The following is a 27566-nucleotide window of genomic DNA, read 5'->3' on the forward strand; positions in this document are numbered from 1 at the left end:
ACCAAGAGGCAAAGGGAAGTGCCTACATGCAGGAAGCGACTTCTTGCTTTCAAACCTTGCTTGGGCTGCTGCAGGGCTGGTTTGAGTGAGGACACCACTGGCAGCAGGGGCCAAGGTGGGGGAATCTTGGTGTCCTAGTTATCCTCAGAGCCTCAGGCGTTGTGCTCCTATTTGGAAAGGGGTTGGTGCTGTATTTCCAGTTTGAGCCATGCAAGTCGGCACAGGGGCTTCAGCCTTTTCTGAAACACCTTACTTCGGCTGGCATGTTTAATAGAGACAGTTTTGGACTGCAGCACACATGGGGAAAGGGCTGCTAATCCAGCTTGGTCTTTTCTTTCTGGCAAAGGAGATGCTAAGGAGGGTCCAGTTACCTTCCTATGTATTTATAGCCAGTGAACAACAGGAGTTTGGAGTGTGAGCTGAGGTGAAAGGCAAAGGTTAGGAGATGACAGATGGACTGAAAGCAGGAGCAACCCCGGGCTGGGAATTAAGGTACTTTCTAACCAGCAGCAGAGGAGAGGCCCAGCAGAGAGCTGCACCCAAATGAGAATTCTGTTGGCTGGTGAGAGCGGCTGGGGGGGTATCACTGGGCATAGCTGGAAGCTGCTGCCCTGCTCCAGACTGCTGTGTCTTCAGGCACCCGCAGCCTGTGCCTGGAGCACTGTGTGTTCACTTGTTGGCTCTCCAAAACCGAGCATACAGAGCAGTGGAACACTTGATGAGCTGAAGCCAACGTGCTGAGGTGGAGGAAATCCTGCCTGCCCTGCTGCAGAGACCGTGGCAGTCCAAAGGAGGATGGCTGCCAAAGAACTTGTGGCATTCACCAGTGTGGCCATTTAATTGAAGCAGCACTGAAAAGGAAGCCGGAAACTCGAGAACCAGGTTTTTTATCACTTGGACTTCGGCAGACAATGCCTATGCAAATCATGCTTTCAAGCATCAGTGCAGTATGCATGGCTGTGCATTCCTGGACAAGGTGTGGGTGCAACACGTGTCACCTCGGCATCTGCCTTCATCCTTCTGCTCCCACGGGGAAGCTTCATCCTTGCTTACGTGGACTTGGGCTTTTCGGTGACTGGCACACTTTTTGGGGTGATGATGGAGAACGCAACGACAGAGGAGTGGCAGCAAGTTTTGGGAGAGGGGTTCCCATCCTGTCCAGCAGCGCTGGTGTGGGGATGGCACTGGTGAAGGAAGGACAGACATCAGGTCCAGGGGTCAGGGCTGCGTCCTGCTCGCTCGGTGCCATCAGACATCGGGAGGGGATGTTCGGAGCCGCCCCAGCATCATGTGGCGGGGGCCGTTCCCACCGCGTTTGTGCTGTTTTCTCAAATGCTTCTGAATGGAGAGGCTGTAGCGCAGAATTTCCGAAGTTTTTGTTTGTTTGCATTTTGCTTTTCCTGTTCCACAGTAATGCAAGCCCCAGCAGCCTGCATTGTCCTTCCCATTGCTGGAAAAGACCATTTCTGTAGCGCTCTTCCTCTCCTCGCTCGCGCTGCCTCCTTCCCCCCGCAGGGCCGAGAGCTCCGTGCCGCACGAGCTCCGGGAGCGGGCGGGGCCGGGGCGGCAGCAGAGGAGGAGGCGGAGGAGGAGTGGAGGAAGGGGAGGCGCCGCGGCCATCCCGGGGCGCCGCATCGCTGCGTGCGCGGAGCCGCCCGCTGCAGCCGGCAGGATGATCGCCGCCCAGCTCCTGGCCTACTACTTCACCGAGCTCAAGGAGGACCAGGTCAAAAAGGTAGGGTTCAGCCTCGAGGAGGAAGGGCTGCACCCCCGCCGCAGCCCAAGTGCCTGCTTTTTTTTTCTTTTTCTTCTTTTTTATTTTTTTCTTCCTAAATTATTTATTTTGCTGCCGTCGTTGCTTTGTCCCCATGGCCACTCCGCTATGGGCGGCACAACCGTGAGCCTCACCCAGCCCGAGCAAGGCGAGGTGGGCACGGCTGGAGTGCCGTGCTGTTGATGGGGATGGGTGCAACCCCAGGGGCCGTTCCTGGCACTGTCATCCTTCAACAGGGGACTGCTCCTCTCCGGGCCGCCGTGAGCATCCATCGCTCAGCAATTGCTTGCAGATCGTTTTTGAGTTTCATCTCGCCGTGTCTTCTGAATGTATAGGCGGCGATGCTCGGAAGGGAGAAGTTGCTCTGTGGGTATTTTTGTTTCTTCTCCTGCATTAAGCAGCACGGTTGGCGTAGCAGCCCTGTGGCGTGATGCACAGCACGGGGTAGATGCAAACATGGCAGGGAGGTCCTGGCCGAGCACGCTGCAGGGCTGGCGGAGCAGGGAGCCTAGGGCTGGGGATGTGGGGATGCAAATCAGGAAAATAATTGCAAATGTCACTAGGCCCCGCTGTGCTGCCGGGCTGACGTCACGGAGCAGAGGCTTCCCTTCCTTTCTGCCACCTCCTCCGGCGCTGCTACGTGACCCACTCGGCGCAGCCCAGTGCCCACCAAAGGCATCCGTTCCTACAGTACTGTGGGGAAGCCTCGGCCGTGGCATTGACAGGGCTGCTCTGTGGGGCTCACCCTGCAGGAAGAGCCATCTTCTCTCTGGGGCCCCTGCCTGTGCCCGGGGGCACTGCCCTGCCCGCCCTGCCTGCCTGCGGTCTGTTCCTCCCTTGCATCAACCCAAGCAGCAGCCCTTTTGCTCCCCATCTCCTTCCACCATTTTGCCTTTTGGCTCTTCCATTCTGCAGCTCTTGTGAGGAGCTGGAAGGCCTTCAGGGCCTTCAGCCCCTGCAGTAGCAGCTCCTTGCTCCCAAAGGCCCTTCTTTCCCTTTCCCATAGGATTTGTGCACGCTGCAGCCGATGCTGGGCCTGTGTGCCTGGGTGAGGCCTCCCCTGCCCGGCTGTGCTGTTATATTTAGCAACCCCAGATAAGCGTAGGGTTGCATGCTGCGGTGCTGCGTGGGGAGGGCCGAGAGGAAGCATGTAGGCCTCCACGGTACTCCCGGGGGTTATTTATTGCAGGCTGGTTTGGCAGCACGAGCTGCTGATGGCTGGTGGCATGGCAAATCATTTGGCTGGGGAGCAGGGAGGCATTCTTCGTTTTGGAAACTAAAATGAAATCCAGTAAGAGAAAAGCAGACTGCCCATTCTGGAGGACTTCAGACATCTGCTCCTGCCTACATGACTTGGGGCAGGTTTTGAGCCCCTTCACTTGAATGTCTTTAGGTAGAGTCTCTGTGCTGCTCATCCCCTGTGTGACCCTCAGGCTGGTTCCAGGCTCTTGGTTCAGGATCCCTCAGCCTGAGGAGCAGGGTCTGCTGCTTCTGTGTTGCTGGATGTTAGGCACTCTCTTACGTTTTAGAGGAATTTTGGCCACACCTTGCAGGTTTTGGAGCATTGTACAGGGCGAGTCACAGCAGGCAGGAGGAGCAAGGCAGTGTGTAGGGTGCTGAAGGACACACAAAGCCTTGCACACTTGCACATGAGCCTGCTGCGCAGAAGCAAGCAGGTGACGTGCAACGCCATGTACTACCCAAATAGGGTGGTTTGACTGGGTCGTGACTGAATGCTTTGGTCCCAGGAGGTTTGTGCCTGCTGAGCTGCCTCTGGAGTGGGGAGCACTAGGTGTTGCCTGATTGCCCTATCAGGGGAACAGTGTCTTTTTGTTGTGTTGCCTGACATGAGAAGAAAAAAATCTTTTCAGAGTGACGCCAAGATTATTAACCTTGAAAAGAATGTGATGGAACAGGGCATAAAACGTAGGTATCAAGAAAACCCCTGGAGCTCTGTCCTGTTGTGTAAAGGCTTTTCAGAAACTGATCTGATAAACTGTAGGGTTGGGATGGCTGAGCTGCCTGTTGTAACGTGTGGCTCCTGGTGAATCTTCCCAAGGAGCACAGATCTGCAGGAAGGTGTTGGCATGGGGATGGGCGTTACACGAAGGCTACTACGCTGGTACAAAAGATGTTAATGATTTCCGAAGTTATGGGAGTGCCCTGCTCTTGGATGCTGCTGGCAGTGTCTGAGTTATTGTCTGTGTGTTTCATAGAATCACAGAGCCACAGAATGGTTTGGGGTGGGAGGAACCTCAAAGCCCACCCAGCCCCAACCCCTGCCATGGGCTGGCTGTTCCCCAGCAGCTCAGGTTGCCTAGAGCCCCATCCATGGCACTGTGCACCTCCAGGGATGGGGTACCCAGCTCTGGGCAGCAGTGCCAGCTCTTTACCACTCTCTGAGTGAAGAATTTCCTTCTAACATCTAACCTAAATATCAGGTCTTTTAGTTTACAGCCATTTCCCCTTGTCCTATCACTATCAGTCCATGTAAAAAGTTGCTCCACTTCTTGCTTATAAGCTCCTTCCAGGTACTGAGAGACTGTTATCAGGTGTCCATGGAGCCTTCCTCGTCTTCCGCAGTGTGCGTGAGGATGCGCCCTCAGTGCTATTTATTGCATTACCCACTCACGATGATCCACACCTTCCCATGGGGCTCCTGCAATATTCCAAATTTCAAACAGCCCTTTTCTGCCAGTACAAAGAGTCTTTTTTATGTGACCAAGAAAAATTACCTATGTGTGGTTTGGATGATGAAATCCCATTAAAAAAAAAAAAAAGCTTGCAAGTTCCGTCTGGCTGTTAAAAAACATTTAAAAAAAATGGAAATAAGGAAAGCTCCTGGAGGCTTGCACAGCAGCAGTGAGGGAGGATGCCCATCCTGGAGGCAGCTACGTATAGCAGTGTTTTCCGCCCCTTGCTGCTCTCACTGTGTGCAGGGCCGTGCTTGGCAGGCAGCTACCAGGAGTCCCGCTGTCCCTGCCGCCCTGCTTCCACATCCCTTTGGATAAGGCTGGGATTTGCTCTCTGATCGGCTTTGGCCATGAGCAGAGTGGGGTGTTATTAAACCTCCCTCCCGTAATCCAGCCCCCATCTCCCTGCCCAGTTATTCACTGCTGTTTGCTGGGGGTTTTCCCTCAGAGGAGTGCTGCTTTTCCCTTTGGCTGTCCTGATGAGATGACTAACCCTTTTCCTGCCTGGGAGAAAATAGCTATTCCCTTTTCCCCCCCTCCCCAAACTAATACACAGGAGCTATTTTGTTTTGAAGCATGGTTCTGTCCTTGCCTCCCCTCTTCCCTGCCCCATGAGTCCCAGCGGTGGAGATGGCCTCAGCATGATGCTCCTAGCCCAGTGAGGCTGATGGCTTTCACTGGCCTTTCAAGGGGAAACCAGAGCCCTGCCTCCCATTCTTCCCCACTGCAGGAGAGCAGCTCTAGGAGCATGGGCTTGCCTGGTCCTGACTGTGCAAATACCAAAAGCTGCACTCACGGCTGGGTAAGGTGGAATTCAGGGCCTCAGCCCTGTTTTCAGAAGGAGAGTGCAATGTTGTAAGGGGGTATTTTCATGGCGTGATGCATTAGCGTAGCTGTCACTGGGGGATTTGGGTGATGGGGCCTCTGAGCGACAGCGTGGGCTGCTGACAGCCATGATAGCTCCAGTCCCCTCCCTCCTTTAAAAGGGAATAACCTCGGGCTCTGACATCACTGCTGAACAGGCTCTGCTAAAAAAAGCTCTGGCGGCATTTGCAGTGGCAGAGAGAAACCTTCCTGCAGCGTGGCACCCGCCTCAGCACCCGTCTGTCTGCACGCTGCTTGGTGATGTGCAGGGTCTGCTCTGCCTGCATTTACAGCCCCACGTTTCAGCCCTCAGCCCTGCTGTTCTGGATCTGGCTGGTGCCATCTATGCCCCCTTCCTTGGCTGCACAAGTGCCTGTCACTGGAGTACATCTGGTTTGGGTTGATACACTATCTGGTACTGCAGAAGTGCTTTTTGCAGAGCAATCCAAGTGGCGCTGGGTTTATGACCAGCTTAGGCTCTAATTACGTTTTGGCTGTCTGTGTTTCCTTCATGTTTGGCATTATCCATCATTTCCTGTATCAAAGTCCCAGGTATATGGAGTGTTTACATATATACACTTTTCAAGGGGTGTTTTCTTGTTGCTCCTGCTGAGACGTAACATCAGCGGGGAGATGAGTGCTCTTGAGGCTTCCACAGCAGCAGAGGAGATGCAGAGCCCCGGCACGGAGGTGTGGCTTTGAATCAGGTGATTCTTCCAGTTTTGCTGAGGACATAAAACATGAGCAGGGCTTTATTTCCTCGATCCTGCTAAGCTACGAGCAAAAGCAATCCCAGAGGTGTGGCTTCAGTTTGGACCATTTGTGTGCCATTTGCAGAATCATGTTTCTGAGGCAAATAATAAATGAAGGCATGAATAGACTGGCAGCTTAGATGGATGGAGTGGGTTATACATTTGGCAAGGACTCCCAAGGCTGAGTTGTACTTCTGAGGTGCAAAGCATCTCTCACTCTTCCTGGCACTGAAGATGGCTGTAACGTTATGAAAGCAACGTTACCAGGAGTCTGGAAACATCTCCTTTTTCCAGGGTGATGAAGTTCCTGTCTTGGGAAACCAGAAGGGAGAAGTCAACCACTTTTAATTTGACGTTTTGTGTTGAGGAGGAAGGCTCAACCTGCCCACAGCAAAGTTCTGCCTCTCCCCAGCCTCTGGCTGAGATGGTTTGCAGCAGCACAGGGAAGGTACTCTGAAAGTCGGGAATCATCTCTCAGCTATTAACATAGCACTGAAATTGCTGCAGCGGCTCCTTAGCAATTGAAGATTTCAACACAAGACACCTTGGTGCGCTGCAGCAATGCTTGCATCCCCCCACATAGGACAACAGAAATGTTTAGCTATGGTTTTTCAGCTTGTGGATAGTCAGGAGAGATGAGAGGTGGAGGAAGGCTGGCAGTAAAGGTGTGAGGCTGTGGGTAAGCTTTTTCTGTGGGATGGGGAATGCAGAGTGATGTGGGGCTGGGCCTTGCCTTGGGAAGGCAGTAGGATGGGTTGGCTTCAACTAATGCAAGTCATAGCACTCGTACTTGTTCCTCGGTTTTGTATCAAAAGACAAGGCATGAAGTGCTCAACTGTGTTCCTGGCTTGGGCAGGGCACCAGTGCTAGGGACTATCCTTGTATTATCTGTAATTCAGGAGCAGTACCTCGTATAGCTCTGCTTGGGCACCTTGGGACATCCATGCTTGTGTTCATCTCTCTCTGCAGATCGATAAATACCTTTACGCCATGCGGCTCTCTGACGAAACTCTGATAGACATCATGGCTCGCTTCCGGAGAGAAATGAAGAACGGCCTCTCCAGAGATTTTAACCCAACAGCTACAGTGAAAATGCTCCCTACCTTTGTAAGGTCTATTCCTGATGGCTCAGGTAAGGATCTGAGAATTTTCCTTATTGAAGATGGTGTGCTTCATGGGATACCTGTTAGAAATGGTCCAAAGCACTACTGAGAGTAGTAGTTGTAATTGTCTGGTAGATGGAAGTCTTTGATAGCTCTGCTGTTGTGTTCTTGCCACCTTATGCTTTTTTAACTTCAATGCAATTTTCTGTTTAAAAAATAAAGATAGAACAAGCCCAATTCCTGCATCTCCCTTGATTTAGCACTGCTAACTGTTATGTTGCAATGTTGTGTGGAAATTTGCAGCCTGTTGAGAAAGGCAGCCATGAAGCTGCTGCATGCAGCTGGGTAATGGGCAGGGCTTGCTCTAAGGGACTGCAGGAGAGGCAATCACGTGCAAGTGCTGCTATAGTTTTGCAGATTGTTCCACGGTGTGGACTGGGGATGTGGTGTGGCATGGGGAAAGGGGCTCTGCCTGGTCCCTCCTGCTCCTCTGGCTCCAGCATCTTTGTGGTATAAAGTGTAGATTCACTGTTGCTAGTTGAGTTTCTTTTCCTGAAATAGTCGGAGAGAAAACTGTCACTTAACATACAGAAAGCTTTAGGTTTTGTTCAGAGCGCTTCAACCTTTTTAATGCAGAAGGATAGCTCTTACTGAATATTACCTTGCTATGAGTCTGGCTGGAAATCAGCAGCCTGATCTGTGAGTTTGCTGCCAGGGAAGCTGTTTCTGAAGTGCAGGATTTGTTTGAAGTATGTACTGAGGTGCATTTAGGCTTGAAAAAGGGCCATCTGGCCCAGTGTTGATTTTTCATTTATTTATTGAAGGTAATGGTTTACATTCAAGAAATGATGCCCTGTAACGATAAAGCTTATTCAGGTATTTGGCTTAATGAGGTGCTCCTGGTAAATGTTTCCTTCCAGTCTTGTCCCGATGAAGGTGAGGGACTGAATCTGTGAGGCAAACTCCAGTAGGAGAACTGCATGTGCAATTTGGATGTGTTCACATTTTCAATGACATCTTCAATGGTGCAAAGCAATATTCAAAGCTTCAGTGTTCAGAAGCAGGAAGACAGGCACTGCGCAGTCCTTATCTCAGCAAACTCTGAGTTTGCCCATGTCTTAGCCAGTGTGAAGAGAAGGCTGCATTGAAAAGCAGTGCAATTCTAAGGGCTGGTAGAAGTTATGGGCTCCACTGTCTTTTCATTACATATTCTGTAAACAGGCTGTTGCTCTTTGTAATTTCTTATGTGGTGGTTGTTTGCTGTGTTAGATAACAATATTGCAAAACCATAAGGGCTTCTGCTGTGTGTTTGCCTCTTTTGGCTGTTGGAGGGCTTTGCTGAGTGGAGCAGGGCTCCTGGGGTGGTGGGGTGATGCGGAGGAGCTGTGAGACTGGAGGAGTCATGGCATGATGTTGGACAGTTATCTCAGAAGTGAGTTTGAGTCTGCTAATCCTCAAGGTACATTGCATACCCTGTGTTTTGGCAGCAGTGTGGAGTCAGACAGCTCTGAGAGTGGAGCTGAGGTTTGAAGCGGCATGACACATCAATAGATATTGATCTTCCCAGCTGCGAGAGCTCTTTCCATGTAGAATTTAGTTAGAAGTGGAGAAACGATGATGTTGGGAATGGCCTTCCCATAGGCATAAAGTTGGAACAGCCTTAGACGCAAGCCTGAAGAGTGCTGTGGGATGGAATTGGTGATATGGAAGGCAGCTGGGGATGAAGCTCATCCCACTTGCAGTGCAGAGTACTTCTGGCACTGTCAAAAAGTACAAACCAATAAAAAACAAGGGTGAGAAAGCACTGCGTGCCTGTGCTGCTTCCCTCAGAGCAGCCTGGGTGAGCCAGGGATGCTGTGTACACATGCAGGTGCTTGCAAATAGCCTCAGTGATTAGCTGCAGCCTGGGCACACATGGCTGTTTGTTAAGGTGTGCTGCTGCTTCCCCAAATGCTATTCATAGACTTCAGTGATGGCTGTCTTTGTTCCCTCTTCGATAAGAGAAGATAGCAGGAGCAGTTCAGTCAGATGGTATTTGCCTTACTCTCCAGGGGGTATTGACAGTGTGGTTTCCCAGATAGCTGGATTGATCGCAGGGTTGTGTATTTGGCTTCAGACCTCTGAAATCCTTCCCAGTGCAGAGGGGGATGGAGGCACCCTCACTTCTGCTCTGATTCCTGGTGAGGTGCTTAGGAGCTCTATGCAAGGGCTTGCAGCTTCAAGTAACTCCTGCAGCAGCATAGGGCTCTGCGTGGTGTGTCGGGTTGCCGTTTCTCTGACTTCTGTTATGTGACTGCAGATTGTAGTGAATCTCTGCTTCTAGGGGTGGAATGGGTAGCTCCTGCTTAACTACATTTCTCTGTAATCTGTTGATTTCAAAGCAGAGCACAAATCAGCCACTATTTGCTGCTACTTGCCAAAGTGACACAGGCTTACTTACAGTACAAGGCGGGCTCATCAGTGCTCTGGCATCCCTTCGTTTCCTCTTCTTTTTCTAACATCCTTTCAGCTTTCTCCTGAGATCCTTGCTCTGCCAGCTTAGTCATGAGATCTGGATACAAACTGCCCGCTCTCGGTTCATTCTTTCTGGATGAGCCCTCACTGCAGTTACCCATGCATCAATGGCAGCCATCCTTGCCTTTGCACCATGTTCATCTTCAGCTGGGGGGAACTGGGCTGATGCTCTGCGTGGATGCCCTACAGCTAAAGACTTGCTTGCCATAAGCACTGTGCATATCTCTGTGCATTATTTTTTTCCAAAGTGTGTATTACATGCAGTTTTTAATCACCTGTGTCTTGTTTTCCACATAGAGAAAGGAGATTTCATCGCTCTGGATCTCGGCGGTTCTTACTTTCGAATTCTGCGGGTGAAAGTATCGCATGAAAAAAAGCAGACAGTACAAATGGAAAGTGAAATTTATAATACACCTGAAGATATCATGCATGGCAGTGGGACACGGGTAAGTGCCTCTTCCTTATGACTCCTCCCTAAAGATTCACTGCTTTCACTCTGCACTTTTTGGAAAAGAGCGCAAGAATGACCAGAGCATCTTAACAGTACCACACATGGATGCCCTACAGCTCTTTGTCAATGCTGAGAATAAATAAGCTGTAGTTAGTAACAGAGCATTCATGCCTACTGCTGCTCTGCTGTCATTGTGCAGGAGACTTTTGGCCTGACATTGTGCAGGGGCAAATTGGCCCAGAAATAAAAATTCCAGCGTTTGTAGTAAACTTGTCTTCCAGAGATAGGAATGGAAGGCAGGAAGATGACTTAGTATTGTAGGCAAATGGCATGACCAACCCTGCAATTCTAACACAGTTGAGACTGGATGGAGGAACAGGAGGGACACTAAGGAGAAGCTGAGAGAGGAGCTGCATTCTTTCCTGGGCTTTGTTGTGTTTGTGTTTTGGTTTTTAAATATCCCAAGGCCGTTCTGCTGTTGGGAGGCAGCAGCTTGGAGCTCAGGCTGATAGATTCTCTCATAGTTTTTTAACTGGGAGAGGGAGCAAGGATGGCTTCCAGTGACTCATGGTGGGCAGTACTTCTGGTATTTAACTAACAGGAAAAAGAGGGCTGACCATCACTGAAATTGCATCCAGGTCGTAATTGTCTCGTGACAATATGTGACCACGACTGAAATGCTTGTTGTGAGACTTGACAGGAAAACATGGCAGATGCCTGGGAGGCACACAGGCAGGTGATGATTTGGTACTTATGAGTGATGCACGTGGCTGAGGTTTGTGAGATCTCTGAGCTAGATTAGTGGAATACTTGGACTGAACTGCCTGCGCAGGGTAGGCTATGAAAATGTTTTTCAGCAGACCGTGTGATTAACTTTGGTGAGTTATACTCTTTTAGCCTAATATATAATCACCTTATTGAAGGGATTGCTATTTGTGGCTTTGTGCCTTGCTGGCGCAGTATGTTTTGATATTTCCTACTTCATTGCATTCAAAGTTCTACTTTTCCCCATCTGTCAGGTGTGGCCTGACAGCTTTGACAGTTGGAGACAGTTCCCTGTCAAAGTCAAGGGCAAAACTCTTACTGACTCCTACAATGTAATAGCAGGTCTAAAATCTGTAAGAAGTCTGTGTTCTGTGTCAGCACAACAAATGGGAGCACGTGTGATGCTTGATTTTGGTTTTGCTTTCTGTGTTGGAGGTAGGTTTTGAGTTTGTGACTGTTCTCCAGATCTGAAGGTTTCCTTGCTCCTTTTAAGTCCTCCCTATTCAGGAGTCTGAGCCTGAGCTCAGGTCTGCAGCTGCCTGCCAAAGCCTGCTGGCTTCCCACTGAGTGCATCCTTGAGGAAACCTCTCAGGGCCCAACTGAGCAGGCAACGTCATGGCCAGAGTCTTGGCCTGGTTGCTTAGTTGTGGTTAGGTGGGGGTCAGCCTCTGCTCCCCCACTTGTTAGGTGGGTGAGGGTGGACTGGGGTTGGGCTGGGTGAGCTGAGAGGACTTTTCCAACCTGAATGATTCTACAGTTCTATCTATGATACTGCTGGGCTTCCAGGACTGCACACCTGTGATTTGGACTTTTCCTCCATCTGCCTGCCTCACTTGTATGAAATCCTCAAGAACTTGTGATGTTGCCTCTACCGTCCTGGCAGAACTGGTTATTTGTGAGAAGTGGATGTTAGCGTGGACATGGGGAGCACACAGATGCATCCTTGAGTCTTCTTAGGAAAAAACGCACTGCGCTTAATGGTAGCAAAATTGATAAATGCCTCCCTTTTTTTCCCCTTCTTTTGAGCAATGCCTTTATTCTGTGCTTTACTGAAAACAGTAGCACACCCAGAGCATGCATTATTGAGCAGACACAGCTACTGTAACATGAGGAATGTAGCTAATAGTTAACTGGATTTGCCCATGCACGTTTTGGGTCGGAGCGGTGCGCGCGTGGCTTGCTGCGTGCCTCCTGAGTCACGGTGCACTACCTGCAGCCTGCCTGCTTGCTGACCTGCAGAAGGGCATCCCAGTGGGCTGCCAGGACCTGCACAGCCAGCTGCACTGAGAATGCTGAAGGATCTTCTGTAGTCAGACTCATGAAGCATGCCCTGTCTCTTCTTGACATGGTCGTGATTTGTTGCATAAGAGAGGAATTTTGCAGCAATGTCTTCAGTCAGTATCTGTTTCGGGCTCTCCAAACTTCTGAGGGGTTTACACTTGGCCCCTGGCTGTTGTCGGTAATTCTGCTAGCAGCTGGAGCTTTAAATGAGATTGAGTATGTAGCAAGATACTTCCAAATGAAAAACAAAATAGAGATGTAGGCTGTTGTTATTACTGTGTGCCTCCCGAAGAAGCCATCGTGTCTTATTACTTCACTTGAGTGCAGTGTGTCCCATGCTGCATCACTGTATACCCAGCAAAGTGGCCTTGATCTGCCCCAGACAGCAAAGGGCAGCCTCTTCCCTGGGAAACCACCATCGCTGGGCTTAATCAAATTAGATCTCGTTTTAGGAATGAGTTAAAGGTGTTCTGTTAAATCGTAAGGTTGCACACACCACTCACTGACCCACTTCAGACAGCCAGACATTCCTCTTGGTGTTCATGATCGTCTGTAGTGCTCTGCTGTCTCTGAGACTGTAAATTGTTCTCAGTGAAGCTGCAAGGGCTAATTGCACCCAACAGATAGCTTTTGGTACTCCCTTCCAATTATCCCCCTCAGTGTTTTAAATAACACAGGACATGCACACGGCCTGGGAATATTTCTGTAGTTCTGACAATAACATCTCTGAAAATCTGGAGTAGACCTTTTCCCCTTTCTCCTCATATGCTGTGGAAGTGTGCCCTCCCTCAACCCGTAACTCTAATCAAGGCGCTTTTCTGCTTTTCTTGCAGCTTTTTGATCATGTTGCTGAATGCCTGGGAGACTTTATGGAGAAACAACAAATTAAAGACAAGAAGTTACCGGTTGGGTTTACCTTTTCTTTCCCGTGCAGACAATCTAAGCTGGATGAGGTAAGACGACTGCACACCTTTCTTAACATGCAGAAGAATGCTATGAAATTAGAATCCCAGACAGGTTTCATGCTTTTGGAGTAAGTGAGTGCTGTGCTTCACTGTCAGATTGGTATTTATGCTTCTGTGCGAGGAAGCCGGTTAGCAGATGACAAAGAGGCATCTGATGTTTTATACTGCCTCTGCAGGAGCTCCTCAGGGTTGTGGTTCGCTGTGTAAACACAAGCAGCAGGTTTGCAGCCTTTCACCTCTGCTTGGAGGAGAACTGGGAACCATCCTACTGCTGAACTTCCCAAGTGCACACACCAATTCAGCTTGGGGTCTTCCTCGCAAGCAGTGGTGCTGAGCCATGCCCTCCTGTATATGCTGCCTGGGAGCAACATGCTTTTGCATGCAAAAAAACCCAGCCTTGCACGGAGTGACTGGTGTGATTCCCATGACAAGCGTGCTACAATATTTTCCTTCTTTTGCTCTTTATAGCGCAAGTGACTCAGCAGCCTCCTGGTGCAGCATTGCAATGGCGTAGCAAATAAATGCAGGGAAGTCAACCCCATGCTGCACCTTTAGTAAGAGGTTGTGCTGTTAGAGCCTGACCCGTTTGCTAGCTTGCAGGGCTGCAGGCACCCTGGTGCACATCTCCTAGTGTTGGTGCTGAGCAGGGCCAGGTGAGGCAGTGCTGATTACATTTCACACTGCTTGAGCTGTGCGATGTATTTGAACCATGCTGTATATCAGGATTTTTAATAGAGTTTATCATATTATACATGCTTTTTGCTGAGGTTCTTCTTTGTTTAACTTTTAAATCTTGTTCTCTTGCCTCATTTGTTCTTGTTTTCATCCTTTTCAGCATAGAAATTATTTTCATGCTTAGACTTTGTGGCTAAGCCTTGGCTATAATGACTTTTTATATGTGTACATATGTTAAATATACACCTAATCCCAGTACTTACCTTTGAGCACAGGTACATACTATAGGTGTTTAAGCATTTTAACCCTTGCTCCATTTCTGATATTTCCATTTAAGAACAGAGACCTGTGGATGCTGTTGAAGAACAAAATCTTGTTTTTAAAGGGAAAAAAGTAAAATTGACTTGCCTTTATGGTGGTACTGTCCTAAGGTTGCTCTCTTGTTTCATCAGGGTATTCTGATAACCTGGACAAAGCGCTTCAAAGCGAGCGGAGTGGAGGGAGCAGATGTTGTGAAGCTGCTTAACAAGGCCATCAAGAAACGTGGGGTAAACTGGGCTTTGTTTTTTTTTTTTTTTCCCCTCTTTTAAACTCTTCATCATAGCAAACTGCTGTTTCTGTGTCACAGACCTCTGTTCACAGCACTGACTTGAGCATGTGGTGTGAGTGATGGTGCACTTGCATGTAGATGTGCTGTTTGCTGGGAAAAATGAAGTGATCTCACCATTACTGTGTGGAAGCTGTGATGCTCCTCGTAGCACAAAACGCAACTACTATGTTGTGGCTTGTTGCTGGCAATCTTCAGCAATTCTATCACCCTCTAAAAACTGAGGAAGTGCTGCCCTTTGGTTCCACAGTTTTTCAGCAATACCCACACATTTCATTCCTGAGAAGCTGCATGTCATGGTTCAGGCTCCCCCGCAGAAGCTCAGCAAAGTTGTGCAGTAGGCTGACATGGGAGAGGAGCAGAAGAGAAGGGGAGTTTTATGCTCAGTGAGCTGTGTTGTTCCTTGCAGTTTCTCTCTGCTGATTTTATGGAGGGTGATGGTAACCAGGTTGCTGATTTTAGACAAAAAGGCTTTGAGCATGAGATGGGATGAATTTGGGCTCATACAGTGAGATGGGGGTCAGCCTCTGCTCCCAGGTAATAGCAATAGGGCAAGAGGTGATGGCCTCAGGTTGTGCCAGGAGAGTGTCAGGCTGGGCATTAGGACATATTTTTCCTCAGAAAGAGCAGTGATGCAGTGGCACAGGCTGCCCAGGGAGGTGGGGGAGTCATTGTCCCTGGAGGTGTTGCCATGGAGATGCGACACTGAAGGTCCTGGGCAATGGGGTTGGGCTGGGTGAGCTGAGAGAGCTTTTCCAATGCTAATGATTCTGTGATTCTATGATTTTCCCCTCTTCCTGGTGGAATTAGTTCTGAGCAAACCAATGACAAACACAAGCAGTGTTTTCCAGAGAAGCCATATGTTACAAGTACTGTTTTTCCTCCATCAGGACTACGATGCAGATATCATGGCTGTTGTAAATGATACCGTTGGGACTATGATGACCTGTGGTTTTGATGACCAACGTTGTGAAGTTGGCTTGATCATTGGTAAGACGCATTTCTGCTGCAGAATTCATGTGGCTTTTTTTCCCTTTGCCTGGCGTGTTTAATTAGTACTTTCATGGCCTTTCTGTAAAGGCACTGGCACCAATGCCTGTTACATGGAGGAGATGCGGCACATTGACCTGGTGGAAGGGGACGAGGGCAGGATGTGCATAAACACAGAATGGGGGGCCTTTGGTGATGACGGCTCACTAGAAGACATCAGGACAGAGTTCGACAGAGAGATCGACCGTGGATCCCTAAATCCTGGCAAGCAACTGTGAGTAAGGCGGTTACTTATGAACTTTTGGGCTTCATTTGATGTGTGGTGTGGTTCTGGCAAAATATTTGCTCTCACCAGAAACAGGAGATGGTGGTGTGGTCCAGGCATGATCACATTTTGCCTGCAGTTGGCCATCTGACAGGATGACTGGTTGTTCCCTGTGCAGGTCGGTTTTTGTGCCTCTTTTGTCTTTGCTTCAGAATTGCTCCTTTAGCAGCCCTGATGCAGATAGGACCTTTCTGGGAGGAAGGATATGATCAGAGTTACCAAAGTCTTGATTAGGGCTATTTACCCATTAGCTTATCGCAGCTTATCAACGCAGCCCTTCCCGGAGCCAGACAATTAAAGTTAACTCTTGCTGCTTTTCTTTGCTGCAGTGTGCTCCCTTTTCCATTCATGTTGTGAATCTAGAAGTTCAAGAAAGCCTGACTTTGCCTGTGCCAATGCAAACCACTGTCTGGTGTATGTGGTGCAAATGCATAGCTGGTCTATGCCTCTTGGTGTAGCCTGTGAGCTCTTGGCTGACTGCTGCTGCCCTCTCCTGCAGGTTTGAGAAGATGGTCAGCGGGATGTACATGGGGGAGCTGGTGAGGCTTATCCTGGTGAAGATGGCCAAGGAGGGACTGCTCTTTGAGGGAAGAATCACCCCTGAGCTTCTCACCAAAGGAAAGTTTGAGACAAAGCATGTTTCTGCCATTGAAAAGTGAGTACTCCCTTCTGCTTTGATTTCCAAATGACTCTGAATGTTAATTTTCCAATCTCTCTTTTTGCTTTGCTGGGGAATGAGCTGAACTGGAGATGGCAGCCGTCCTTCAGCATGGGTGCATATTGAACATGTGAGGATCCACAGGAGGCAGTCAGCACCCTTTTCTTAAGGCCACCAGCTCCGCTGAGCTGAGAGGCAGCAGGTTTCTCCCTGTGTGTGTTTTGGGAGGCACGATGAAAGCCTGACCATCCACAGTACTGCTACAGCTACTGTTCTTTACCACTCACCCAGCTTGCAAAGACCTAAAAGTTGCTACCCTGCAGCTAAACGTGGGAGTGAATTGGCTTAGTGCCTCCTCCCAAATACTTGTGTTGCTTCTTGCTGTATCCACGGGATTGCTGGGCAGCAAGAAAACAAGTGTGACAAGGCAGAGCATTCAGTCTCGTAGGCAGTGCTGGGCGACCTCTGAGCTATGCGCCAGTTGGTTTCTTACGGTGTCATCACCCTCTCGGTCAGTGCTTACTGGCTCTGTCCCCCACATTCTTAAAATTCACATCACTGGGGTATTTGTGCTGTAGTGACTGGGCCAGCTTTTCTCTTTGAAAAGCTTCCGATTTTGGTGCTCGTGTACCAAGGGGAGTGCAGTGAGTGCAGTGCCAAGGGGACAGGCAGTGACTCCCTGCAGGCTGTCTAGTCTGAACAGCTTTCCAGTGAATATGTGGGTCCATTCGTGCTGGTCTCACATCCATGTGGAGCCAGTGTAGTGATGAACAACAGTGAGAAAAATGTAGATATTGAGAAACTTGGTTATCAAGAGCAAAATTAGACCTGAAATTCTACCTCACCGTCCAAAGAGCACTTTGGTTGTAAGTAGGGGGCACATTCCTGTGCAGCTTCAAATTTCTAGCTGGTGCTAACTACGTGCGAGAGTGCTTAAAGAGATGTATGGGAGTGTAGTGATGGCAGCAAGATATACACCTCCTGTTTTTGTCTTGGAAGTGACTGAGCTGTACATGAGTGAGTTTTGCCAGAAACTTTGCTTTCAGGCTGGGTTCTAGCATGGGAAAATTGAGTGTGAGAGGCAGAAATTCATTGATGTTGTAAAAGTCTGAAAAGAGAGCCATTAGGATGAATCACTTAGGCAACCTTCGCTCAGGGCTTTGTTTTCCAATCTGCTTGATTGAATGGGTGCTGGATTAGCTGTGCACTCAGACCTGTGCTGAGTGGTGAGGCTGGTGCTTCCAGCTCTGGAGAAGCTGGTTCGAGTCTGAAGAGTTGGTCTTTCTAGCCCCTTTTTCATATACTGTGCAGGAAGTTATGTGGCTGAATGTGTCTCAATCCTGTATTTTATAGCCTAAGGAGTACTCATTACTACCCTTTCTTTGTAGGAGCAAAGAAGGTTTGAACAAAGCCAAAGAAATCTTAACCCGGCTGGGGGTAGAGCCGTCCCACGAGGACTGCATAGCAGTCCAGCACGTCTGCACCATCGTGTCCTTCCGCTCGGCCAACCTGGTGGCCTCCACGCTGGGTGCCATCCTCAACCAACTGCGGGATAACAAAGGGGTTGGCCGCCTCCGCACCACTGTGGGCGTCGATGGCTCCCTCTACAAGATGCATCCACAGTGAGTTCCCTGCTTGGCTCCAGCCACAGGTTCTGTTTTGCAAGGAGTTCGATGTGTAATCCCAAGATGTCACCCAGATTCACAGAATCACAGAATCACAGAATTGTAGGGGTTGGAAGGGACCTCCAGAGATCATCGAGTCCAACCCCCCTGCCAAGGCAGGTTCCCTACAGCAGGTCGCACAGGTAGGCATCCAGGCAGGTCTTGAACATCTCCAGAGAAGGAGACTCCACCACCTCCCTGGGCAGCCTGTTCCAGTGCTCCGTCACCTCACTGTAAAGAAGTTCTTGCGCACATTTGTGCGGAACTTCCTATGCTGCAGTTTCCGGCCATTTCCCCTTGTCCTGTCTCCACTCACCACTGAAAACAGTCCGGCCTCGCCATTCTGCCCCCCACACCTTAGATATTTATAGACCTGGATCAGGTCCCCTCTCAGTCTTCTTTTCCCAAGGCTGAACAGACCCAGTTCACTCAGCCTCTCCTCATAGGAGAGATGCTCCAGGCCCTTCACCATCTTCGTGGCCCTCCGCTGGACTCTTTCCAAGAGATCCCTGTCTTTTTTGTACTGGGGAGCCCAGAACTGGACACAGTACTCCAGATGAGGTCTTACCAGGGCAGAGTATGTGAGATGATGAGGTGTCCAAAAAATGGGTGTGGGCAGCTCAGTCTGAGATGGGGATCTTATGGGAAGGAAACCTGCCTTTTATTGAAGAGTGAGATTAAAAACACCAACCAACCAGCCAAACAAAAAGACAACAAAAAACAACACCCAAAGATAACAAAGCAGCCAAAACCCCGAAGTAATTGGATACTCCAGTATCAATGAAAGCTATGTAGTCTCTGAGTACGTATTCTCTCATAGGGTCTCAATAAATGTCTCAGAAGGAGACTTCATTTACACAGTCTTCAGCTGCGCAGATGGGTTTGGCTTTGAGGAGGACCTACATTAAAGTACTTAGGAATTCAGGAGGAAAGGGACAGCGAGGAGGAGCTGCTCTTCCCTGGCAGTTTACCTTCTTGAAAGGCTGTAGCTTGAGATTCCGGGGCCCGGTGGAGAGGCAGCACAGAGGATGAACTCACAGCCTCTCCCCGCAGGTACGCTCGGCGCTTGCACAAAACCACCCGGCGCCTGGTGCCTGACTCAGATGTGCGGTTCCTGCTGTCAGAGAGCGGCAGTGGGAAAGGGGCAGCGATGGTGACGGCGGTGGCATACCGGCTGTCGGAGCAGCACCGGCTCATCGATGAAACGCTGGCTGAGTTCAAGCTCACCCATGAGCAGCTCCTGCAGGTGAAGAAGAGGATGAGGACAGAGATGGAAGCAGGCCTGAAGAAGAAGAGTCACGAGACTGCCAAAGTGAAAATGCTGCCCACCTTTGTCCGCAGCACACCAGATGGCACAGGTATGGGAGTACCAGAGCTGGAGAAGAGGATGTGGCTTGGATGCGGGGCACCCAATGTGAGCCGTCTGCAATGAGATTTGGGTTTGGTGAAGGGTGAGCAGGTCTGTTGTAATGAAAGAGAAGACTACCTCAAAAGAGAAAATGCCAGTCCCGGGCAGGGCAGCCTGTGCTACCCTTGTGCTGCAGGCAGCCCAACCCCATGCCTTTGCTTCTTATTCTTGAAATGCACACGCACACATGTTCTTTTACAGAGAATGGAGACTTTCTGGCACTTGACCTCGGAGGGACAAACTTCAGAGTGTTGCTGGTGAAAATTCGCAGTGGTAAAAGGAGAACAGTTGAAATGCACAACAAGATCTATGCAATTCCTATAGAGGTGATGCAGGGAACGGGAGAAGAGGTGATTATCTGTGTTTCTCTTCTACAGCACTGCTGCTTTTTGAAGAACAGTTGTGTGATGTGCAACTTCAAATGCTTGACTCTTCTCTTTAAAGCTGTTTGACCACATCGTTACCTGCATTTCCGACTTCCTGGATTATATGGGAATAAAAGGTGCACGGCTTCCTCTTGGCTTCACGTTCTCCTTCCCTTGCAAGCAGACCAGTCTGGATGCTGTGAGTTCCTTAATTTTCTTGAATCTGCTTTTGTGCTTATGCTAGGCCTGAATTCTCTGCTTTTGTATCAGCCATTGGGCACTTACAGGGAAGTCGTAAGAGGGGAGGGTTCATGCTCTGACTATGACTAGTGCAGTTTCTCCTATAGTTTTTTTTAAGGCAGTAATTCAAATGCTGGTTAGCCCATGGCCGTGACAGATAAGAGCATTTAAATTTTCCATGGTGGCAATATGCCTTTTTTTAATGCAACGTGTTTTTTTTTTTCCAACCATATAAATGCACTGGACTGTGCTACCTCCCTGGTTGTGTGAGCAGTAAGCAGCACTGGCTCTGTCCCCCCCTGCTGCCAGAGCCCTTCCCAGGCTGATCTGGTACTGCCAGATGAACCAGAGACTGCTGTAGCCTACAGTTCCTGTTGAATTCCTCTGCTGCCATGTATCACCACCAATTCCACCTGTGCAGCTGTTAATAATTTCTTGTTCTCTTAGCATTTTCTTTTGTTTGTTTTTGGAAGAAAAATACATTTTCTGTTGCGTTCTTTACTTTTTGAGTTTGTCGCGTTGCTGCAGTTTGGGCAATAGCTCTGTCTCCTGGTGTGATGGCTTTGTAGCGAGCTGTGCTTTCAAAAAAAAGTAGTTTCTGTCTCAAACTAAGATGTCTGATGTTTTGCTTTTTCCTTTTAACTGTCTTCTTCTGTCTTTGGGCACGATGCAGAATGATTCACTCATTAGCAAGTGTTTCTGTCCTGGAAGTCTGGAGATTGAGCATGGTTAGTAGTGTTAGATGCAAATTCCAGAGATAACAGAACCTTCTGTAAAACTACACACTAAAGCACTTCACATTTCGAATGTATATGCAGGGAAATTATTAGATAGAAGTACTCCTTAGGGGTATATGGGATTTGGGGCATTCTGCAGTACATCAGGAAGTGTGATAACCTGTTTGCGTTTTTTGTAGGGTATCCTTCTCAACTGGACAAAAGGATTCAAAGCTACAGACTGTGAGGGAGAAGACGTCGTGTATTTGCTAAGAGAAGGAATTAAAAGAAGAGAGGTGATTTTACTTTTCCTTTCTCCTAATTCTCCCTCCCCTGCAGGGCCTACAGAACTCCTGGTTAGGATGGCTCCCTCTGGTGGGGTTAGTGTGCCTCCTGCCTTGCATGGAAGGTCCAGACGCAGCTACTTTGGTGGCTTGTGGCTCTGCTGGCCACATGTCCTAGTCACCATAGAGGGCAGTCTAGGAGAAATGCGAGAGTTCAGCCACCAAACTGCAACTGCTGCTGAAAATGGGCCATGCTGGGGAATTTCTTCGCTTAGTTGTTTTTGTTCTTTTTTTTTTTTTTTCCCCCAGAGGCTTCTGACTTTGCTAAATTGAACAGAGCTTTCAAAGCAGTTTTCAAACCCTGTGGCGATTGCCACTGCATCAGAGCACTGAGAAAGCAGAAGTATTCAATGTAGTGGCTGTAGGAATGCTTCTCAGTGCACCCTAAATGACAGGCCCCTGTAACACTTGTTCTTTAAAAAGCTTCAAGCAACTTATCTGATGCTTTCTAGTAAGGGAAGAAAATAACCAGAGGACAGCATGAAATTTAGCTGAGTTTTATCAGCAAGTGCTGCTGGATTTGCTATTGCACTATTGAAATACAGAATGACAACAGCTCTCTGCTGTGTGCCTGTATACAAGATCTGTACTCAACTATGCATAAGCCAAAGAGAACAGCTGGAAAAGTACTTCCTTCTGTTGTTATAGTCTTTAGTAGGTAGAGTATGCAAGGTGCTGTCACTGCTTGCTGGAATGTTAACTTCTGACTTTTGCACATGTGAAATCAGGCCAGTACTTCCAGTTGTTTGTTTTGGTAGTGTCCCTTTTGGTGCTGCCTTTGGTGTGGGGGGTTTCTCCAAACCCAGAGTTCTCACTGTTATTTTTTTCTTTTCCCAAGGAGTTTGACTTGGATGTAGTAGCTGTAGTGAATGATACAGTGGGCACAATGATGACTTGTGCTTATGAAGACCCAAACTGTGAAATCGGACTCATTGTGGGTATGTTTGAAATACTTCTGTCTGTATTCTCATTGGGATATCCCTGTGCTTTCCTAAAAATATGCCATTTGTGCACACAAAGGAAGTTTCTGATTGACAAAATGCATCTGCTACCAGCTCCCTTTCTGGCAGTTGAACAGCTGAAATCACAGAATCACAGAATAGCCAGGGTTGAAGGGACCTCAAGGATCACGAACCTCCAAGCCCCCTGCCACATGCAGGGCCACCAACCTCCACACGTAATAGTAGACCAGGCTGCCCAGGGCCCCATCCAATCTGGCCCTGAACACCTCCATGGACGGGGCATCCACGACCTCTCTGGGCAGCCTGTTCCAGCACCTCACCACTCTCATAGTAAAGAGCTTAACTCCATAGGTGTCTGCTGATGCCTTTGCACATGTCATGCCTGGGCTTTGGCTATCCTTATGGCATGGATGGTGTGAATTCACAAAGTTCTCCAGAGAAATTAGTTCTCTGGGCCTTGCCCAGTAAGAAAGAGAAGGGATCAAAGCATCTGTGAGCTTAAACAATGCTTTCAAATTGGCTTTGAGGAAGATAAAATATTACCAATTACTCCTTCAGACAGCTGGAGAATGTCCAGGATGAGTCAGCACAGAGCAGTGTGGGTAGGAAGCCGTGTCTGTGCCGCTCCACCACTGACATGTTTGCAGGGGGAGTTCCCTGCAGGAAGGGCATGACGTCCTTGGGATGCTGTGAGCATCCTCTGTCTGTGCTGTAGCCCTGCCAGACACAATCTGCAGCTGCTGTCTGTGTGCAGAGCAGGGACTTGGTAGGTGGCCTGGGATAATAAGAGCAAAAAACCCCAGGGCTTTAGCAGCTCCCTGTCCTCTGCTTGAATTGCTTTGGCCATTGAATACTTTGGAAACTGCCACAGGTGAGACTGGGTCTCTGCTTTTTGTCTGCTGGCAACAAGAGATCATCTACAGCCTGTCAGTCTGCAATCGAATTTTGTGCATCAGAAAAAAACCCACCCAACAAAACAAGCAAAAACTAAACAATACCCTGCCACTAGCCACTAAAATCTTTGGAGCTTTCTTTGCTGATGCCTCAGAACTTCCTGAAGTTTTCCCTTCACCAGATTTTCCCCCAGATTTCACAGGTCTATGGGCTTTGTGGAAGGTGACTGCCAGGAATTTCAATATTTTTTCAATGTTTTCTCTCTTCAGGAACTGGCAGCAATGCCTGTTACATGGAGGAGATGAGAAACATAGAGATGGTGGATGGTGAGCAAGGACGGATGTGTGTGAACATGGAGTGGGGAGCGTTCGGGGATAATGGATGCCTGGACGATATCAGGACAATATATGACAAAGCAGTTGATGACTATTCACTAAATGCTGGAAAGCAAAGGTACTGTGGGATAAATGCTGTGCTGAGAATAAGCCAGGCTGCTTCAAATGCTTTTAAGAGAGAACTGAATTTCTCCCAGGTCTCAGAAAGGAGAGGTCGAGTGGAGAATGACTGCAGCTGTTCTGTCCTGTGTGATTTCCCCCTTCTTTGTTTCTCTTTTTCTAGCCTCCAAGAGGGCAAACATCTCTCATCTTCTCTTTCTACTGTCTTTTATATTGGTAGTTGAGGTCCTAATCATTGCCAAGCTGTTCTGCAGCAGCATCTCTGTGTCTTCTTTACAAAGCCCTAAGTTCATTTTAACTACTATCAAATTCCTTTTCCAGCCCTTTGGGCAGGTAGAGCCCTTATGTGCACTGAATGTCTGTCCAGTGCTTGTTTGCTGCCATGGAACTGTGGTGCAGGATTTTTGGTGAGAGTCTCAGGAGACTTCTGATTACTACCCTATTTCTCATTCCATGTTGTATGCAGTGGTGTCATGATGGCTTGTCATTCTTGTGCTCTTGATCTCAGTTCAATCTCTTTTAGCTGAACTCTCCCTGTGGAGAGCTCTTGGAGTTGCAGAATTACAGGATGGCTCGAGGAAGTACAGACTTCAAAATCATTTAAGTCCAATCTCTGGAGGGCTGAAATGCTCAGCCTAAACCTGCTGGCATGGTTTGGAGCTTGAAGCTGATCACTGTAATGCAGTTATGAGCTATCAGTTGCAGCCAATTCTTGTTTGAGGCAATTTTCTGGGTAATGTGGTACATTAGAGGACCTTGGCCCCATTTTGGGGACTCAGCTCTTGTGTGAACAAGTGTTTCCCTGTGCCCTGTAAGAAAGGGCTGACAAGGAGTGGACCCAGCATGGCATTACTGTGGTGACACACATGTGCTGCCTCATGCCCAGACTGCTTTTTTTCTCTGCAGCAGTGCATAAGAAAACTGTGCAAAAAAAGTAAACCTGCCTGGGAACCTCGGGGATGTGGGCAAGTGGGAAGGTTCCTGAGGAAGCTCTTGGGAGGCTAGAGTGCAAACAGATGCAGAGGGGCAGACACTGAGTGAGGCTCATGCAGCGGTGGAGCTGGCATAGAGTAAACAGCCATAGGAGGGAAGCTGCCAGGGGGAATAATTGATTCCAGAAAGAGTTGGGCACTCAGGGCCCTTACTGGGTACAAGCCTGGGAGAGCTCCTGGTATTAAATGGACTGCATGGCCTGCTTCCAGGTGGCTGCTCTGCTGGGCTCAGTTCCCTACAGGGCAGGAACCCTGCTTAGAGCTTCAGGAGGTGAAATAAAGGATGCATCACTGAAAGCACTTTTCACTAAGTGAAAAAGTGTTCAGTTCTCATTGCTAAGGGCACAGCTCGGTTACGGAGCACAGAATGCTCCTTTCACACCAGAATGATGCTGGAAGGGAAGAAGAGCCAAACAGACTCCTGTCCTCAGCACAGGGCTGCCCATGCCCACATGGAGAGCCACTACTTGGTGTGTGCCAGGAGGAAGTCTGCGAGGGGAAAACATTCCCTCTCCGCAGACTGGGGCAGACCTGGTGGGAAACTAGGGTTTGTGTGCTGAGTGAGAGGTTTGGAATGGCTTGGTTCCTTCTGCTGGCTTTTGAACTACTGGTTCTCTACAGGAAATCAGGTGCTGGAATTAATTGAAAAGCCCAAACCAGCCCTGTCCCCTGGCTTGCTAGCATGCAGGTCAGTGACTCTGGGAATGTGCTGACCATACCTCTTCACTTTTTTTTTTTTTTTTTTAAAACTTTCAAGAGGTATTTTGCAGCACTCCCTTAAAAATGCTGCGCTCAGAGTGACCATACCTTGTGACTTTGCTGTACTTTTCCTGCACGGAGCCACTGAGCTTCTTCTACTCAAGTTCCCATCCATGCTTTGAGAGGACTCCCCAGGCTGGACAGTGGCTACAGGTTTTCCCCAGGTTCTGCTCAGCACTTTGCTAAGGAATGCACAGCAAACAGCTTCCATTCAGGCACCATTTGTCTCTCTGGCAACAATTTTTCATTTCTTTTGTATGGGAGAAATATTAACTGTCATTAACAACTGCCTGCCTGGGCAGAAATGGACATGAAGAATATGTGCGGTACTTTTAGATGGACTCACAAGGTTTCCCACTGAGTGTTTCTGCTTTTTCTTGCCATAATAAATGACTGTTCTTTTTCAATTGGTTTGCATGTTTCATGCCCTGCCTGCACGTGCCCCTCTGTCAGGTGTCTCTCTGAGCTGTGCTGCTGTCTTTCCTTGCAGGTATGAGAAGATGATCAGTGGGATGTACCTGGGGGAAATAGTCCGCAATATTTTGATTGACTTCACCAAACGAGGGTTCCTGTTCAGAGGGCAGATCTCAGAGACACTGAAGACCAGACATATCTTTGAAACCAAGTTCCTTTCACAGATTGAAAGGTAAGGGCATCGCGTGGGAGGCTGTGCAGAGTGAATCAGTGCGGTAACCTGTCGTGGTGCTGCTGGCGGGGCCTGACAGTGGAAGCAGCTGTTGATGCAGTGAGGCTCCTGCCAGTGGCTCAGCTGAGGAAAGCCTCTAATGCTGTGTTCTTCTGCTCCCACAGTGACAGGTTAGCCTTGCTTCAGGTGCGAACCATTCTTCAGCAGCTGGGGCTCAACAGCACATGCGATGACAGTATCATTGTCAAGACAGTGTGCGGAGCGGTGTCAAAGCGAGCAGCTCAGTTGTGTGGTGCTGGAATGGCTGCAGTTGTAGATAAAATTAGGGAGAACAGAGGCTTAGAGCACCTGGAGATAACGGTTGGTGTGGATGGGACTCTGTACAAACTACACCCACAGTGAGTATTCACCTCTGTGTTTGTTTTGTGACCTGTAGTGTGTTGCTGCGTGTCCTTTTCCCAAGTGGTTTCACTTGTTTGCTAGGATGAGAGCCAGGGAAAAGAGATCTTAATCAGGGTTGGCTGGAGCCTTCTAGAGGGTTATGAGAGGATCAAGAAAGACTTGGGAAGGCGACACAGCTTGCTGAACAGGTTTGAGGCCATGTTGCAAGGGAATGATCTCTGACAATGACAGAGCAACTTGAGTGCCTGATGCTTCTCTGGGAGATGGCTCTGCTCATCAGGCAGAGGGGATGGACCACTAGGAAGCAGCGACAGGCGAAGGCAGGGGGTCTAGCACAGTTAGGTCCACAGGGAGGACAGGAATAGTGCCTGTCTCCAGTGTAAGGAGGTAGATGAGAAGGAGAAGAGCATACAGTATCTTTTTTTCCACTTTGCTGTAGTTCTAGTGGTCCAGGTAGACCCGCATGAAGAGAGAGAGAGAGAAGAGACCTCTGCTCCCAGTCTTCTCACCCACTATAGTTTCCAGCATTTAATTGCCTTTGCTGTGATAAGGGGAGCACTGCAAAGGCCTGCAGCAGTGCTGTGCTCTGCAGGTGCTGCAAGACCTTTGCCCACTGCCAATGTTTCCCTTTGCAGCTTTTCGAGGATTATGCACCAAACAGTCAAAGACCTGGCACCCAAGTGTGATGTGACTTTCCTGCTCTCAGAAGACGGCAGCGGGAAAGGGGCAGCGCTCATCACAGCAGTGGGATGCAGGCTTCGTGATGCCGAGCAGAACTGAACTCCACAACCCTGGCCTTGAGTCTGTCTTGTGAGCACCTTCTCCTAAAGCAGCGACTGCGTAGTCTGAACTGGTTTAAAAAAAAAATAAAAGAAAGAAAAGAAAGAAAACAGCAGAACTCACTGCTTTATCGGGGAAAAAAAATGCAACTAATGACATAAAAAGAATAGGATTCAAGATAGAATGTGTGCTGTTAATAATATCTCCTGTTTATGGACCCCAATCTGCATGTTTCTTATTCACCTTGTTGGTACCTTTCCCATCTGTAGGTCATGGACAAAACTGGTCTATAATTTCCGCAGTTACAAAACAATCGGTTGTTGTCTGAGACGAAATTCCCCCCAGTTGATGTGTGTTGAGATCTGCCACTGCGTCATACCGAGTGTGACCTTTGCAGCTTCCCTGTGAAGTGCACTGCCAGCACGCTGACCACCATGCCTGGGTGCTGATGCTTTCTGTGAAAGGGAAGCAACAGTTCCCTCCCGCAGATCTACCTGCTGTTGTTTTGTTTAAGGCCACTTT

General features: G+C 48.8%; 1 protein-coding gene across 1 annotated transcript; it reads left to right on the forward strand.

Annotated features, from left to right (window-relative positions):
* Positions 1-1672: 1672 nt before the first annotated feature.
* Positions 1673-27044, forward strand: HK1 (hexokinase 1; the record flags this gene model as incomplete). Its single annotated transcript, XM_079535587.1, has 18 exons — positions 1673-1735; positions 7053-7215; positions 9998-10146; positions 13031-13150; positions 14290-14385; positions 15335-15434; positions 15525-15708; positions 16259-16414; positions 17806-18039; positions 19135-19439; positions 19691-19839; positions 19934-20053; positions 21011-21106; positions 21993-22092; positions 23280-23463; positions 25707-25862; positions 26027-26260; positions 26900-27044. The coding sequence occupies 18 exons, from the start codon at positions 1673-1675 to the stop codon at positions 27042-27044; spliced, it is 2754 nt and encodes a 917-aa protein (XP_079391713.1).
* Between the last annotated feature and the right edge of the window lie 522 nt (positions 27045-27566).

Source organism: Tetrao urogallus (genome assembly GCF_951394365.1).
Source record: "Tetrao urogallus genome assembly, chromosome: 5".
Classification (NCBI taxonomy): Eukaryota; Metazoa; Chordata; class Aves; order Galliformes; family Phasianidae; genus Tetrao; species Tetrao urogallus.